The 14,895-nt window shown below is 39.8% G+C and overlaps 1 protein-coding gene across 1 annotated transcript; it reads right to left on the bottom strand.

Moving 5' to 3' along the window:
* Window positions 1-300: 300 nt before the first annotated feature.
* LOC134665366 (tetratricopeptide repeat protein 27) lies at window positions 301-14,866 on the bottom strand. Its single transcript, XM_063522297.1, has 12 exons — window positions 14,692-14,866; window positions 14,213-14,595; window positions 13,411-13,669; window positions 12,763-12,997; window positions 11,734-11,958; window positions 10,656-10,827; window positions 9,989-10,064; window positions 9,359-9,533; window positions 4,834-5,020; window positions 2,916-3,091; window positions 1,633-1,780; window positions 301-568 (listed from the first exon to the last, which is right to left on the bottom strand). The coding sequence occupies exons 1-12, from the start codon at window positions 14,750-14,752 to the stop codon at window positions 302-304; spliced, it is 2,364 nt and encodes a 787-aa protein (XP_063378367.1). The 5' UTR covers window positions 14,753-14,866; the 3' UTR covers window position 301.
* Between the last annotated feature and the right edge of the window lie 29 nt (window positions 14,867-14,895).

Raw genomic sequence — 14,895 nt, forward strand, 5'->3', positions numbered from 1 at the left:
TGAATAAATTTGTCTTAGCCCAAACTTAGAGATGATTATTTAAAAAAAACATGTACGGTAGGCAACAAAGATTTTTTCCAAAATTTTTCATCTAGCTTATTCACATTTTACGATACTTTGTGTGTACTGTACAGGCTTACCGCGAACCGCGAACGCCGAAGTTCACGCCATTAAGGCGTAATTAGAGTAAGTGACCTACGTGACAGAGAAAGCTAGATGCCCGCAATTTTCGAATTTCGGTGTTCGCGGTAGGCCCTCAGAATATTAATGGAGGTTTTGGAGGGAAAATTAAACACTTAATTTACATAATAGATTTCATATATTCTGTTACAGTACTAAACAATCCCTTCAGCTGTTCAAGAGCATCTGCCGTCTCTGGCCAGTCTTGCTTCTCTGCCGCCCGTATAACGGCCTGGGCCGTTAGCCGCGCGGAAGACAGTTGCTGGTCGGCTTGCGCTTTTTCCTTATCTTCTGCCTCTTGTCTAGCTTGAAGACTGTATTCTAGAAGATTTTGCGCGAGGTCGATGACCTTTTTGCATGTTTCTGGACTGTTGGTCCAGCTCCCACTCTGCAATAAAAAAAATCATAAATGTGTTATAAATGTGTGTGTTGTGGGTGTTCAAGAATCTCGGGTTGACTGGTAGAGAACGCCTTAAGGCTTTAAGTCCGCCATTTGTACTCATTTTTATTGTGCAGTAATGTTTAAAAGTTAAAAAAAGTTAAACAAAAATCGACCTTCTTCTTGTACTAATATGGTTCACTATGGCTATGAGCTTGTGGTGGTACTTAGTGACTTTTGCTTGTCACCAGACGATATATAAGTAACTAAGTCACAAACTGCAGCCACATTGCACGCAGAGAAGATGGCCGATGAGGTCGAAAAGTGCTCGAGTGGAGACCACGGACTAGCAAGCGCAGCGTAGGACGTCCACCCACAAGATGGACAGACGACCTTGTTAAGGTCGCCGGAAGACGCTGGATGCGGGTCGCTTCCAACCGCCACGTATGGAGGTCCAAGGGGGAGGCCTATGTTCAGCAGTGAACGTCTTATGGCTGAGATGATGATGAAGTCACAAACTGACCTGTAGACTCTATAGGCCTTCAGCAACCTTTGTGCCTGCAGCAGTCTGGTGGGGCTCAGGTCGGCGTATAGCTGCCAGATCTCCGGCTTGTTCTGGTGTATTGATGTTATGCGGCCGAATAGCTCTAGTATAACTATGATAATTCATCAGGTGGCAAGCAAAAGTCACTTATTACTAAAAATAAGTTAAACAAAAATCGACCTTCTTTTGGTACTAACATGGTTCACTATGGCTATGAGCTTGTGGTGGTACTTAGTGACTTTTGCTTGTCATCCGACGATATATAAGTAACTAAGTCACAAACTGCAGCCACATTGCACGCAGAGAAGATGGCCGATGGGGTCGTCTGGGGTGCTCGAGTGGAGACCACGGACTAGCAAGCGCAGCGTAGGACGTCCACCCACAAGATGGACAGACAACCTTGTTAAGGTCGCCGGAAGACGCTGGATGCGGGTCGCTTCCAACCGGCACGTATGGAGGTCCAAGGGGGAGGCCTATGTTCAGCAGTGAACGTCTTATGGCTGAGATGATGATGAAGTCACATACTGACCTGTGTGTATCCTCTATAGGCCTTCAGCAACCTTTGTGCCTGCAGCAGTCTGGTGGGGCTCAGGTCGGCGTATAGCTGCCAAATCTCCGGCTTATTCTGGTGTATTGATGTTATGCGGCCGAATAGCTCGAGTATCCGTTTTCTCAACCTGAAATTAGTAATTTATACAATACAAGCATACTCACATAATTTTATGTAAAGCATTATTAGGATTTTTTTAAGTGAAAACTTCTTTAGCGGCGCTGTGCATTTTTTGAGGTGGGGAAAAAATGATAAACTCGATACAGCGTAACGCGTAACGTAACGCTGACGTCATGTGTCACGGACAATGTTATTCACCAAAGAACTTTATCATAATCAGGTCAATTTTTTAAAACTGGACTTTTATACTAAGCAATAAAGCTCAACGTTCTAATCTTGTACGGGCTGAAATACGAGAATCTCACAGTTACATTCTAACTTTATATCACTCAAATATAATTCAATAAAGCTACATCTTGATGGAATCTCTAATAAAAGTGAACTCTAGTACTGGTGAATAAAACTCAAAATATCATGACCAAATATATTTAGATACGAGGTGTGCAAAGTAACTTTACAATTTCTATTCGAATTTTAAACAATTAACGCTACAAATTTAAATTTCAAATTTTAACCAAGCTGGTCAGTGAGCTTGGTTAAAATTCGAAATTTCGGAACTAAAGTTTTTCAATAGAAAGGAGGATGGGTCAATTATACATAGGTAGTGCTGCAGACATTTTGAACTAGTCATTGAGTTTTCACTTCTGTCAGCACTCCCGGAGTGCAACCCGTTGTTTTTTTAGCGTTACTATAATATGATGAATAGCGCGAAGAAGGGGGAAAAACGATTGTTCTTTAAGTAATCTGAACCAAACTTAGATAAAACTAATAATCTGGCCGACTAGCCGACCGACTAATCGACCATCCGAGCGCCGATTATTCGGCTAGTCGGCCAAATCAATAGTCGATACATCACTATACAGTATGTGTCTGACCATGGGGCTTTAATTCCAGGGCTTGATTTTACTCGCTAAACTGAGCTACTTTTACTATGGGACCAACCCTAAAATCGGGGAAATTTTTTTGGCTTTTCCATAGAAAACGTCGACACCTGATCAGCCAAAATGTATGAAAAAGTAAAACAAAATTTTCGGGATTTCAGGGTTGGTGCCATAATAAAAGTAGCTCAGTTTAGCGAGTAGAATAGAGCCCTGGATTTAAAGCCCCATGGTCAGTAACATCCTGTATAATATATATTTTACCTAGCACTACTGTTTCCATCGGCGTCGTCCTTGTCCTGTACAACCGCCCGCACAAGTAGCGCCAGCACCTCGGTGTCCTCGAACTTGTGCTGCAGGTCCAGCATACGGTGGGCGCCGCGGATCGCGTCCTCGAAGTGCCCGGTGTCCATCGATACTATTATCACGTTCTCCCATAGCTGAAACAAGATTATATTATTCAACTATACTTCGTTTTTTTAGCATTAGAAATTAGGTAAACAATCTTGATTTGTCTTTTAATTGAAAAACACATTTTAAAAATAAGTTACGGCAAATATGTAACAATTATGAATCTAATACGATCATTTATATTCTTCTGTTTTCATAAGTAATAGTTATTGATTTTTAAAAGGCGTTTTTCAATTAACAGACATGCCAAAATCGCTTACCTTCTTGCAAGTTCTTTCTAATGCTAAAAAAACGAACTATAGGTAGGGTAATTCGTAACTTGCCTCTGTTAGTAATGGGCCAGCCTAAACTAAAAATGAATTCTATTCACCTTTAAATAGAATTCATTTTAGTATAAGGCGGCTAGTTATTGAAGGCCGGCCAGTTAGTTATTGAAACCTTATAGGTGAACAGGGCAGAGTGGATGGCACAAGACCCAGATTGCGGCCTTCAATGCGATGGACTGACCAAGTTAAAGCTCTCACCGGGTCACCTTAATCTGTGCGTACGGAATGCAATAAATAGAGAAGCATGGCGGGAAACAACAAAAAAGGCCGTACAACGACCTCAATGACCACGACTGCTCTGACAAGAGTATCCGACTAAGAAGAAGAAGATAGGTGAACAGAATTCATTTTTAGTTTAGGGCGGCCAATATAACAGTGGCTAGTTACTGGCGAATTACCCTACTATAGGACAAATTATTTGGCGATTCTCTGGAAAAGTTCTGTACCGTACCCATTATTAAGTCTTCACTGTCCGTCTGTCTGTCCGTTCGTCTGTCTGTCACCAGGCTGTATCTCATGAACTGTGATAGCTAGACAGCTGAATTTTTCACAGATTATGTATGTAGGTACTAAAAAGTACAGAAACCTCGGTGGGCGAGTCCGACTCGCACTTGTCCGGTTTTTAAAGGTTTGTGTACCACTAAGACAAAAGCATAATCTTCACCACACACCAGAAAACTACTGAAAATAGTATTATTATTAGGTATCTCTCTATCGAGGTAGATAATGATATTTCAATGTACGCATTACGCGGTAGACCCTCAGTGGATTTTTTGAGAACATCCAAAAATAAAATCAATTCATAATTACCCGACTATGGCAACGCAAAAGAAGGGCTATGATTTTTAAGTATAGAAGTCAGTTAGATTTTTCTCATAGACTAGGAATCCTCTAGACCGAGTTTAGAGCAATTATTTCATGTAACCGGTGATGTCAAAAATGCGGGGGTGCGCGGGACGAGGTGAACGAAGTCCCGTGCCGTGATTGGTCCGTTCAAAGACACGGACGTCACACAAAGGCACTTTCGACTCGAACATGGAGTAAAATTACCGTATGCGTGGCAGACGGGGTAGCGCGACTATGCTAAGTCTGGAGGATGTTTTGTCTGTGATTTTTAGGGTTCCGTACCCAAAGGGTAAAACGGGACCCTATTACTAAGACTGCTGTCCGTCCGTCCGTCCGTCTGTCACCAGGCTGTATCTCACGAACCGTGATAGCTAGACAGTTGAAATTTTCACAGATGATATATTTCTGTTGCCGCTATAACAACAAATACTAAAAACAGAATAAAATAAAGATTTAAGTGGGGCTCCCATACAACAAACGTGATTTTTGACCCAAGTTAAGCAACGTCGTTTTTTTGCCTTTTTTGCTTTATGGTACGGAACCCTTCGTGCGCGAGTCCGACTCGCACTTGCCCGGTTTTATTCTATATTGAAACATACCTTCCAGTTGTCATAGTTGAACCGTAGCGCCTCCATCAGCGCCCTGTACGCCCTGTTCTTGTCGCCCTGCTTCACGTACACTTTGGCGAGATTGTTCCACGCCTCGAAGGTGTTGGGCTGCAGGTACGTGTAGCGGCGGTAGGCGCGCGCTGAGAGCTCCCAGTTTTCCGTCTCCAGAGCTGCGAACCTGAAGTAAAAGGTACAAATAAGTTTTTGGCAAAAATTTCATTTTTGGTACAAGCTTTTATCGCCGACTGTACTTTTTTTTCAACAGGCAACTAATACTCATCGAGACAATTCTAAAACCCCCAAAACACAATTAGGTTTCGTTGTTTTATCATAAAGGCCCTATGGCCACCTCCGGTCTCCATCATCAGATCAGCTCGATGACACCATAATATTGCATTATCATCCGACTTACGTATGTATGCAAAATTTCAGCTCAATCGGAAACCGGGAAGTGGATCAAATTTAACTTGCAAGATTTGATTACACACAGACAACAGTCAGGTGAAAGTAAATAAAAGCTTGTAAAAATAGGTATAGGTATTAGGTAGTAGTAGCGGTTGACCAAAATCAGCTGCAAATGGTGTTAAAGGTATGAAAATCGGCACGATTAATCTTTAGGCCATTTGAATCAATTTGACCCGTAGCACCAATAAAAAAAAACAAACGGAAAGGAGTTATGACGTCATCTTTTTTTTGTATGGAAAAATAAAAAAAATTGTTCAGAAACCTATCGTGTGTGGTATTAAATGAAAGGGTATTTTGAGCCGGTTCTAAAAATATATCACATTATTATATTTCCGTCACTTGCATTCAATTAAAATAAAAATAATATTCAAACCATACCAAGTTTGGGCGCCTCCAGATACGAAACTGTTGAATTATTTTTTGCGAAATATACCTCAAGTAATACCCAATATCCTCATATCTAACCCCAAGAAACCAATTTCGAAAATATTTAGTTGAAGTATTTTTTATTTTATTTTTTATTATTACAAGTTGTGATATATCAATCTATCAATGAAACGGCCTCCTAGCCTAGTCGATAGTGACCCTGCCTATGAAGCAGGAGGTCCCAGGTTCGAATCCTGGTAAGGGCATTTATTTGTGTGTTCACCATCATCATCATACAAATAAATTCCCATATACACATATACAAGCCCTGGCAAGGGCATTTATTTGTGTGATGATGATGATGAACACACAAATAAATGCCCTTACCAGGATTCGAACTTGGGACCTCCTGCTTCATAGGAGGAGTCCAAACTTGGTATGTTTTGAAAATTATTTTTATTTTAATTGAATGCAAGTGACGGAAATATAATAATGTGATATATTTTTGGAACCGGCTCAAAATGCCCTTTCATTTAATACCACACACGATAGGTTTCTGAACAATAATTTTTATTTTTCCATACAAAAAAAAGATGACGTCATAACTCCTTTCCGTTTGTTTTTTTTTATTGGTGCTACGGGTCAAATTGATTCAAATGGCCTAAAGATTAATCGTGCTGATTTTCATACCTTTAACACCATTTGCAGCTGATTCCCGAATTTCAGGCTGTACCGCTATCACTAAGGGTCTTCCCAGATATATCGACAAGCATTCGGCAAAAGCTTTATGTCCGCGCAGTAAGAGCAAAAAAACCGTCGACGCGTCGGCAGGCGTCGGTCGACGCGAGCCGAGCCGAACGACGACTTTTTCGCTCTTATTGCGCAGATACAAAGCTTTTTCCTATCGGATTTTGCCGATTCCGCGCCTAAGGAGGCGGTATCGTAAACTATTAGTGTTTTTCAACCTTTTCGACTTCATGGAGGGTCATAAGGGCTCGAAAAGACCCAATAAAAAAAACTGTTGCATTTTCAACTACCCGGTTTATGTATCCGCCAGCGAACTGATATACATGGAAGTATTCTGTCCGCTCAGTTATGACCCAACGTAAACTATTCGATTGTAGGCGGTGCTTACAAACTATTCGATTTGCAACTTCAGTTCGTCCGAGATGGCAGGCAGTGACGGATGGCTAAATTGATTTATAAAAACAACGTTTTTTTGTAATTAAAAATGTCTTCATGTGTCGTGAAGTGGTGCAGAAGTTATTTTAGTTCATACCAAGGATAGTGGAATCACTTTTCACTTGTAGTAAACAGATAACTTCAGTAAAATTTGGAATAAACATAACGATTTGTTTTCAATACTACCGTGCTAAGCTAAAACGTAATAACTGCATACGACTTTCATAACAACATACGACTTTTTAAATTGCGAGGATAATAGGGATGGTGTTATGCCAAATGAAGTAGACTATTTTATTAACTTGTGCTTGGTTTAGGTATTTTCTATATAATTATAAATGTAGTAATGAATTATTTCTTACAGATTTGTATTTTCCTTTTTTATTTCATGAAATGGAGCTGTAAAAAACTACCTAATTATTTCAAACTAATAATCAAATTTGATATTATCATTTTACATTACTTTCCATTCAGATTTCCACAAGATGCTATTCGCAGAGAACTATGGAAAAAAGCTGTCCAATTAGAGAGACATGAAATTAAGTGGATGCCTGGAAAGATATCTAGAATATGTTCTATTCATGAGATATAATTCGTGAGATAATCATACCCGGTCTTCTATATGTAGATACACTTCCACTGAATTAATTTAACAAATACACACATTATCTGAAAATGTTGATCATTCGAATCCACCCTCTACCGTCACATATATGTAGGTTCTCTCTCAAGCCATTTCCATCAGTAGAAAAGAGCTGCAAATTTAAAAAATGTAAGCGCGCGAACGGGTGTGATCCCATACAAAATTTTAATTTTGCACCTTTTTCTACTGACAAACTTGCTTTACCGGCTATATACATATAAAATATTTCCATTGGAACTGAAAGTGGGGATTTATTGTGACTCCGCCTATTCAAATATTTTTACCCGATTCGTGTACCTAGTACCTACCCATGTAAATTTTGCAGGCTGTATAGCCAGTCCGAATTCTAAGATCAAGTTTACCATACATTTACAATGGCGTACTTGATCTTAGAAAAACGGACAGACTATACCTGAATGTGACTTCGCATTCGCACTGCCATACAAATTGATAATAAAATATACAAAATACTTATTATAGCGGAATACATTTATACAACAATGATATATTTACTTATGTTGAGTTAGTCTGTCATTTCACAACAACATTTTAACTAGTTATCTTTTAATCTGCATTAAATTATTATACGTGTATTATTTGACTGGTTCTTCAATGTATGGCATAAACCTATCCCTGTCCAAGTCATATTCTAATCAAATATGAACCGCAAACTCTCAGCGGCCAGTACGTACAGCAAGAAGGTTATTAGCGGATTAATGTCGCTGATTGGTACGATTATTGACATTATATGCATTTCATCTACACTTAGCTATGTACCATTAGTGTAAAAAAGATGACTATTATTTTGTTTACCAGCTTTGATTACAGGCTCTGTAAACGCGTCGTCTTATTTAAATGTAGGCGTAATTTTGTATGTGTGCTAATTTGGCCCGAGAATTTGAACGGTAATGTTCCTAAAGGCGGTTTCCATACTAAATATATGCGTTCACCGGTATCCGCCGATTGGGAGCGAAATGGACGACATGTTATCACGATCGCTAGAGGCACGATTTCGGGCTACTTAGATTATTCGAATCCAAAATACCTATCTTTCTGTTTTTAACAAGTTTGAAAATAGTATATAAGACGATGGTTGATTTCAATAAACGTTTATTATTCATCTGATATTACCACTATTTTCGTTACCCCTCCTTACGCCTAGCGCATGATTGGCGCGACAATATCGCGTGGCGAGATAGACTACCGATCTTTTTCTAACTACATTTTTTTTTTATTAAAGGGAAACAAACAGCGAATATTACACATATTAACAAATCAGTTAAGATATTACATTGGCCAAAACAGTTTCCACTTATAGATAATAACAATTCAGTTGCTCAGAAAAGACAATTAACAGTTAGAAATTAAGTTGTGTTGTAATCAAAATTTATATCATATCTTAGTTAAAGAGGGACGAGTAGACTCTCGCCGCGATACACCGTCGAGCCAATCATGTGCTAGCCCGGCTCCCTGGATAAAACCCTAATTCAAATGATTATGCCACCCTTACCCGAGCCTGAGCCACACGCTCTCCTGTATGCTGTTGATCTCCCGTCTTTTTCTCACTATGTATGTTAGTTAATGACGGACGGGTAGGCTTTCTCCGAGAGATACTGTCGCGCCAATCATGTGCTAGCCCGGCTCCCTGGATAAAACCCTAATTCAAATGATTATGCCACCCTTACCCGAGCCTGAGCCACACGCTCTCCTGTATGCTGTTGATCTCCCGTCTTTTTCTCACTATGTATGTGAGTTAATGACGGACGGGTAGGCTTTCTCCGAGAGATACTGTCGCGCCAATCATGTGCTAGCCCGGCTCCCTGGATAAAACCCTAATTCAAATGATTATGCCACCCTTACCCGAGCCTGAGCCACACGCTCTCCTGTATGCTGTTGATCTCCACCGACTTCTCGAAGTGGGGGATGCACTCCTCGTACTTCTTGTGGCTGAAGAGGAAGTTGCCCCAGTGCCGCTGCGCGCGGCTGCTCTTCTGCCCTGAGAACTCCCACGCCTTCTCGTAGCATGACACGTCATCTGACGATAACAACAAAGTATAATAACTAAGAATACTATCCCACTGTTGGGCACAGCATTTAAAGGAAATATTCTTGGTACCAAATTTGTATGGCGAAAATCGAAAAATCTCGGCTACGGAACTGTTTCTGCACAAAAAACTAGTGCTAAAATCACACCCTTGGCCTCAATCCTGATTGGGGACTGAATTCTTTATAGATGCATGATGCTTATGCGGGTTCCTCACGAAGTTTTTCTTCACCGAAGAGGAACTAAGAAACATCAAATGACATTTCGTACACAAGTTATGAGAAACTCATTCGCCGAACATCGAACCACTTGATGTGGATAGATAGATATCTATGCAAATAAATATCGTCACAACCAGAAATAGGAAAAAATTTTAATCCAAGAATTGAGTAGGATCCACATATGAAACTTTCAACTTCTGTTATAATTCCTTTACAGATTCTAACCTGTAGCATCGCCCAATAAGCAATAAAGTTTGACAGTCGGCTGGATGTCAATCTGTTGCTGGATCACCTCCGCAGCCTGCAACACAGTAATGTACATACTCTTTAACCTCTTGGGGTTCTATGTCCTAATACTAGTACAAATTACCTCCAATGAAATTTAAATCTTAATGAAATGGAATAGAGTTTCTTTTATTTCGTTTCGTTCGATTTTAAAACAACACAAATTCAGCTCTATTTTCTAACACCGTTGATTCAAATTCGATTGCCAATTTTCCTTGTATGGTGGGCCGCTAGAGGTTAAATAAAACGCAAAATTGCACTTCAGATGTTGTTATTAACTTAGAATAAGCAATAGTACTCAAGTACAGAAAGTTGAATAGCCTCAGACCTAAATAGTAGTAGTGAATAAGTAAATAACATAATGGTGGTGACCATTATTTTTTGATTGCTGCCATCCCTGCGAATTGCAGAAATATCTATCGACCAACTTTAGTATAATTACAGTGGGTATTAGGTATCCAGAATTCGATTAAGTAAATTTCTTCATTACATTGTGAGCAGGTTCAATAATAATAAAAAATATTTGCGTCCATTCGATTAAAAAAAAATGTATGGCTGATCGAGCCATGTGGGTTCGCAAGGTGTACAGCTCAGAACCTCTAGTTACCTTATGGCGCAATTGCAACATAGTATAGCACACTATAACGTCCTCCCACAGCTGTAGCCGCTGGTATTCCTCTAAAGCCGCCTTCACGAGCCCCAAGCTGAGGTATAAGTCGGCTAGCTGCTGCCGCCACGCCCATGCTGGGCCCAGCCCTGAAGCCCATAGGTAAGATAACCTGGAAGCAGGTAACAGGACGTTTTGATATTTTAATAAGTTTTTGGTGGATCCAAAACAGACAGCGGATCGGGCTCTGGTACCTTCTCAGAAGACCTGAACATGTCAATCACCACTCCGCTAGGAGCCCATAACTCGGTATTCCAAGCTAAGTGCCCGTACTACAATACAATACAAGTTTTTGGTACATTTATTGCTGACTGCATGTATATGTATTTTACTTTCCACAGGCAACTAATACTCATCAAGACAAATCAAAAAACCCAAAAGGTTGCGTTGTTTTATTCCAGAGTTTCTATGGCCACCTCGTGTCTCCATCATCAGATCAGCTCGATACGCGATGGTATCATAATATAATATTGCATTGTCACCTAACTTACAGATGTATGCAAATTTTCAGCTTCATTGGAAATTGGGAAGTGGGTCTAATATAACTTGCAAGATTTGACCCATACAGTACCCATACAACCTGCAATAATATGTTACTCTTCGAAGGCCGCAAAAATATGTGATACGCTCTTATGGCTCTACAAATAAGATAGCGTCAGAAATTTTTGCGGCTTTCGTTGTGTAACATAGGTATTATTGCAGGTGACTGTACAAACATAGTTAATAAATATATACATTGCGAGTTAATCGAATTTAAACTGTTGTGAGACATACTAACATTGAATAATTTTACGGTTTAGACTCACACACACAACACATACAACAAACAATAACATGTCGCGCGAGTGACTAAAAACAAGTGAGTCTAAACCGTAAAATTATTCAATGCTACATTGTGTACTACAATCTTGTACATCTTATAAAATTACCGCCAAAGATTGACTTTCCAAGTTTTAAAAAGCACGAGGGGGGTGTCCATTATTCCGTGAGGCGTTTCTGAAGATTTTTGAACCATTACCTGGTAGTGGGCGCCACTTCCTTCTTCTCATTGACAATGGTCTCGCACTGCAGCATGGCGCGCTCCACGCTGCGCTTGTGGCCCGCCTCCAGCTTGCAGCGGACCAACAGAGCCGCCACTCTCGTGGCCCACGGGCCGCTCTTTTGTGATAGTATGGCTTCTATGTAGGGTGACAGTTCTTCGTGCATCAGATCGTCTTTGGGTTGCGATTTTTGGAGATATTGTCTGGAAAGTGATTTTGATTTTTAAGATATGGTAATTAATTGTAGATATATTTAACTCGGGATAAGTTGATATGCTGAAAAGAAAGATAGATTAGATTTTTGGCAAAAATTTAGTTATTGGTACAAGTGTTTATTGCTGACAGTACTTTTCTTTCCACATGTAACTACTACTCATCGAAACACTTCTAACAACCCCAAACACAATTACTTTGCGTTGTTTTAGATATCACAGAGTTCCCATGGCCACTTCCTGTCTCCATCATCAGATCAGCCCTTGTCATCAGGTCATCACCCATCATAATATTACATTGTCATTAGATTTAGCTCAATCGGATATCGGGAAGTGGGTCAAATTTAGCTTCCAAAAGTCGACCCACTGTAAGGGAGAACATGGAGACATCTTTACATAAAATACTTTACATACATTCGGAAGACTTGATTTTTTTTATGACATAGGAGGCAAACGAGCACATGAATGGCCTGTTGGCAAGCGATTATAGCGTCGCCCATGGACACACCCGCAACAGCAGAGGGTATGCTCTTTTCTGGTCAAGAAAACTTATTTACACAGGTTTCATACACAGAAATTTGCACTTGCTAACAAAAAAAAACCGGACAAGTGCGAGTCGGAGTCTCCCACCGAGTGTGCCGTACTTTTTAGTATTTGTTGTTGTAGCGGCAACAGAAATACATCATCTGTGAAAGTTTCAACTGTCTAGTAGTCAGACGGACAGTGGAGTCTTATTTATAGGGTCCCGTTTTTACCCTTTGGATACGGAACCCTAAAAACAGTAAAAACACTTACACTGTAAGCATGCACAGCATCTGCTCCAAGCTTGGTAACTCTGCCTGCCTGATCTCCTCCAGATACTGAATCTTGTTCAGTCTCACATCATCTTGTAACTCTACATCGGGAGGCAGCTCTGCTTCGCCGTGGCTTTCCTCGGCTGATGGTCTCTGCACATTTGAGTCTAAGGCGCTGGTCAATGCTAGCTGGGGCAGGGTGGTCTGCTGCCACTTTGTTCTCTTACCGAGGACCCCTGTAACAAAGTAGTTTATTTTTAATTCATTAAAAAAAAGTTCAACAGGGTAATTCCACAAAAAGCATAACTGGCCTAGCATTACATTGCAAGTTTTATTTATTAACTCTGCGCAGGATACGCCACTAGCACAAACTGTAAACAAACCACCTTGATGGATCAATGTCATATTTATTCGTAACATATAATCTGTGAAAAGTTGTAAAAAAACTGTTTAAGGCATAGTATGTATAAGATATATAGAGTAACTTTACAGTTTACAGTTTGTGCTAGTGCTGCTTCTGGCAGCAGAACATTGCAGTATTTATTATTGGATCAGTATCCTTCAAGTTTTAAATTTGTATCAGAAGAGTTGGAATGCACGGGCATATGACAGGTTAGGCTTTAAGAGAATAAATCAATATAATAACTACCCGTTAGCTCCAATTTCAATCCAGCCAGCTCTCTAGCCTTAACCAAATGTTCCTCAACCTTCTGCACCCGTCCATACACGAGGTACGCCTGAGCGATCTCCGCCTGCAGCAACACGGCCAGCCTCTCATTGTCCAGCGTGTTGGCCTCGTTGGACAGCCTGGCCATCAGCAGCTCCAGCTCACTGTAGATGGTCGCGCTGTTGTCTTCCAGGGCTCTCTGGTGGATGACTACGCTTCGGAAATACCACCATAGATGAACCTGAAAATTGTGTGCAATAATTGTTAGTAAAAAAGATAACAATTATGATTTAGATAAAATATAGAAGACAGTAGTGACATATTGTAATATTTAGTGTAATTTATATCAAAAGGGACTGTATCCCCATTTATGTGCTTAGTGATACTTATTGAAACTCTTAGGCCCCCCCCCACATCTGGCGTCTTTCGAGCGTCGGCGTCTACAATTCTACGCAACTGCGCAGCGACGTCATTTTCCATAGCGCTGACCAGACGCCGACGCTCGAAAGACGCTAGATGTGGGGGGGGCCTAAGATGTCTAATCAAATTGTCCCTTTGTTCACCATGTTTTGTCAAAGTACTTAACAAATTTTCACTTTAAAATCTTTGACTAACTTGTAAGCAAGATAAGGTGCATGATAAAAGCAAATTCAAGGTGATATCATAAAGTTTATGTTGGATTTTCATTATTACTATAAAAATAAATATATTTGTTAGATATTTGTGTAAGCCGAAACTGATACTAAGAAATATGATTTGTTGCATCAAATAAAATTGAACTTACCAAATTCTGTTGAACGGCATTAAGAGCATTAAATATTTGCAGTGAAAAATATAATAACTCTGGATGAGCTATGTTCACATACACTGGCTCCGAATCCCGCTGCAATTTTACTGCTGCATCTATATTTGTAGGCCACTCCTGGCCGAAATACTCTTGCAAATTCAGTTTCTCAGGGTGAGTGTTCCAATTTTGTTCACAGAAAGTTAAGAATGAACTAACAGCAGTATAAAGTATGATGTCTAATGAAGAGCCGCTGTCGAGGTATTTAGTGAGAACAGCTCTGAGTTGTTCAGTGTCTAATCCTGTTGCCAGTAGCTCTTTACATATGTCAAGATGATTTATTTGCCATTTACCTGACCATAATTTACTGATGTGCTCATGTTCTGAAATATAAACAAAGTTGTAGAAATTCTTCCATGAAAATAATTATAATTATGAAATAATAGATTAATCCTGAATAATAAAAAAGTAAACATTACCTGAGTTGTGAAGTTTTTCGTCAAAGTTGCACAAGTACAAAATGTTAGTCTCAGTTAACATTTTCTCTAACTGTTCCGTTACTTAAACTTCTATAAAATGTTATTATTCATTAAAAAGCGATATATATGCAGGTTATAACCAAGTTATAACATAGTTTAAAACACTTGCAACATGTATTCAGATTAATATAACCTAAAAAATCT

Source organism: Cydia fagiglandana, chromosome 6 (assembly GCF_963556715.1).
Source record: "Cydia fagiglandana chromosome 6, ilCydFagi1.1, whole genome shotgun sequence".
NCBI classification, from domain to species: domain Eukaryota; kingdom Metazoa; phylum Arthropoda; class Insecta; order Lepidoptera; family Tortricidae; genus Cydia; species Cydia fagiglandana.

What these genes read in the sequence shown, in the direction of transcription:
- LOC134665366 (XM_063522297.1), bottom strand. Translation starts at nt 14,752, where the DNA reads ATGTTAACTGAGACTAACATTTTGTACTTGTGCAACTTTGACGAAAAA. An exon ending in GATGGAAACAGTAGTGCTAG is followed by an intron (nt 1,781 to 2,915) that starts GTAAAATATATA and finishes TACTAATTTCAG; the next exon opens with GTTGAGAAAACGGATACTCG. An exon ending in CCTATAGAGGATACACACAG is followed by an intron (nt 569 to 1,632) that starts GTCAGTATGTGA and finishes TTTTTATTGCAG; the next exon opens with AGTGGGAGCTGGACCAACAG.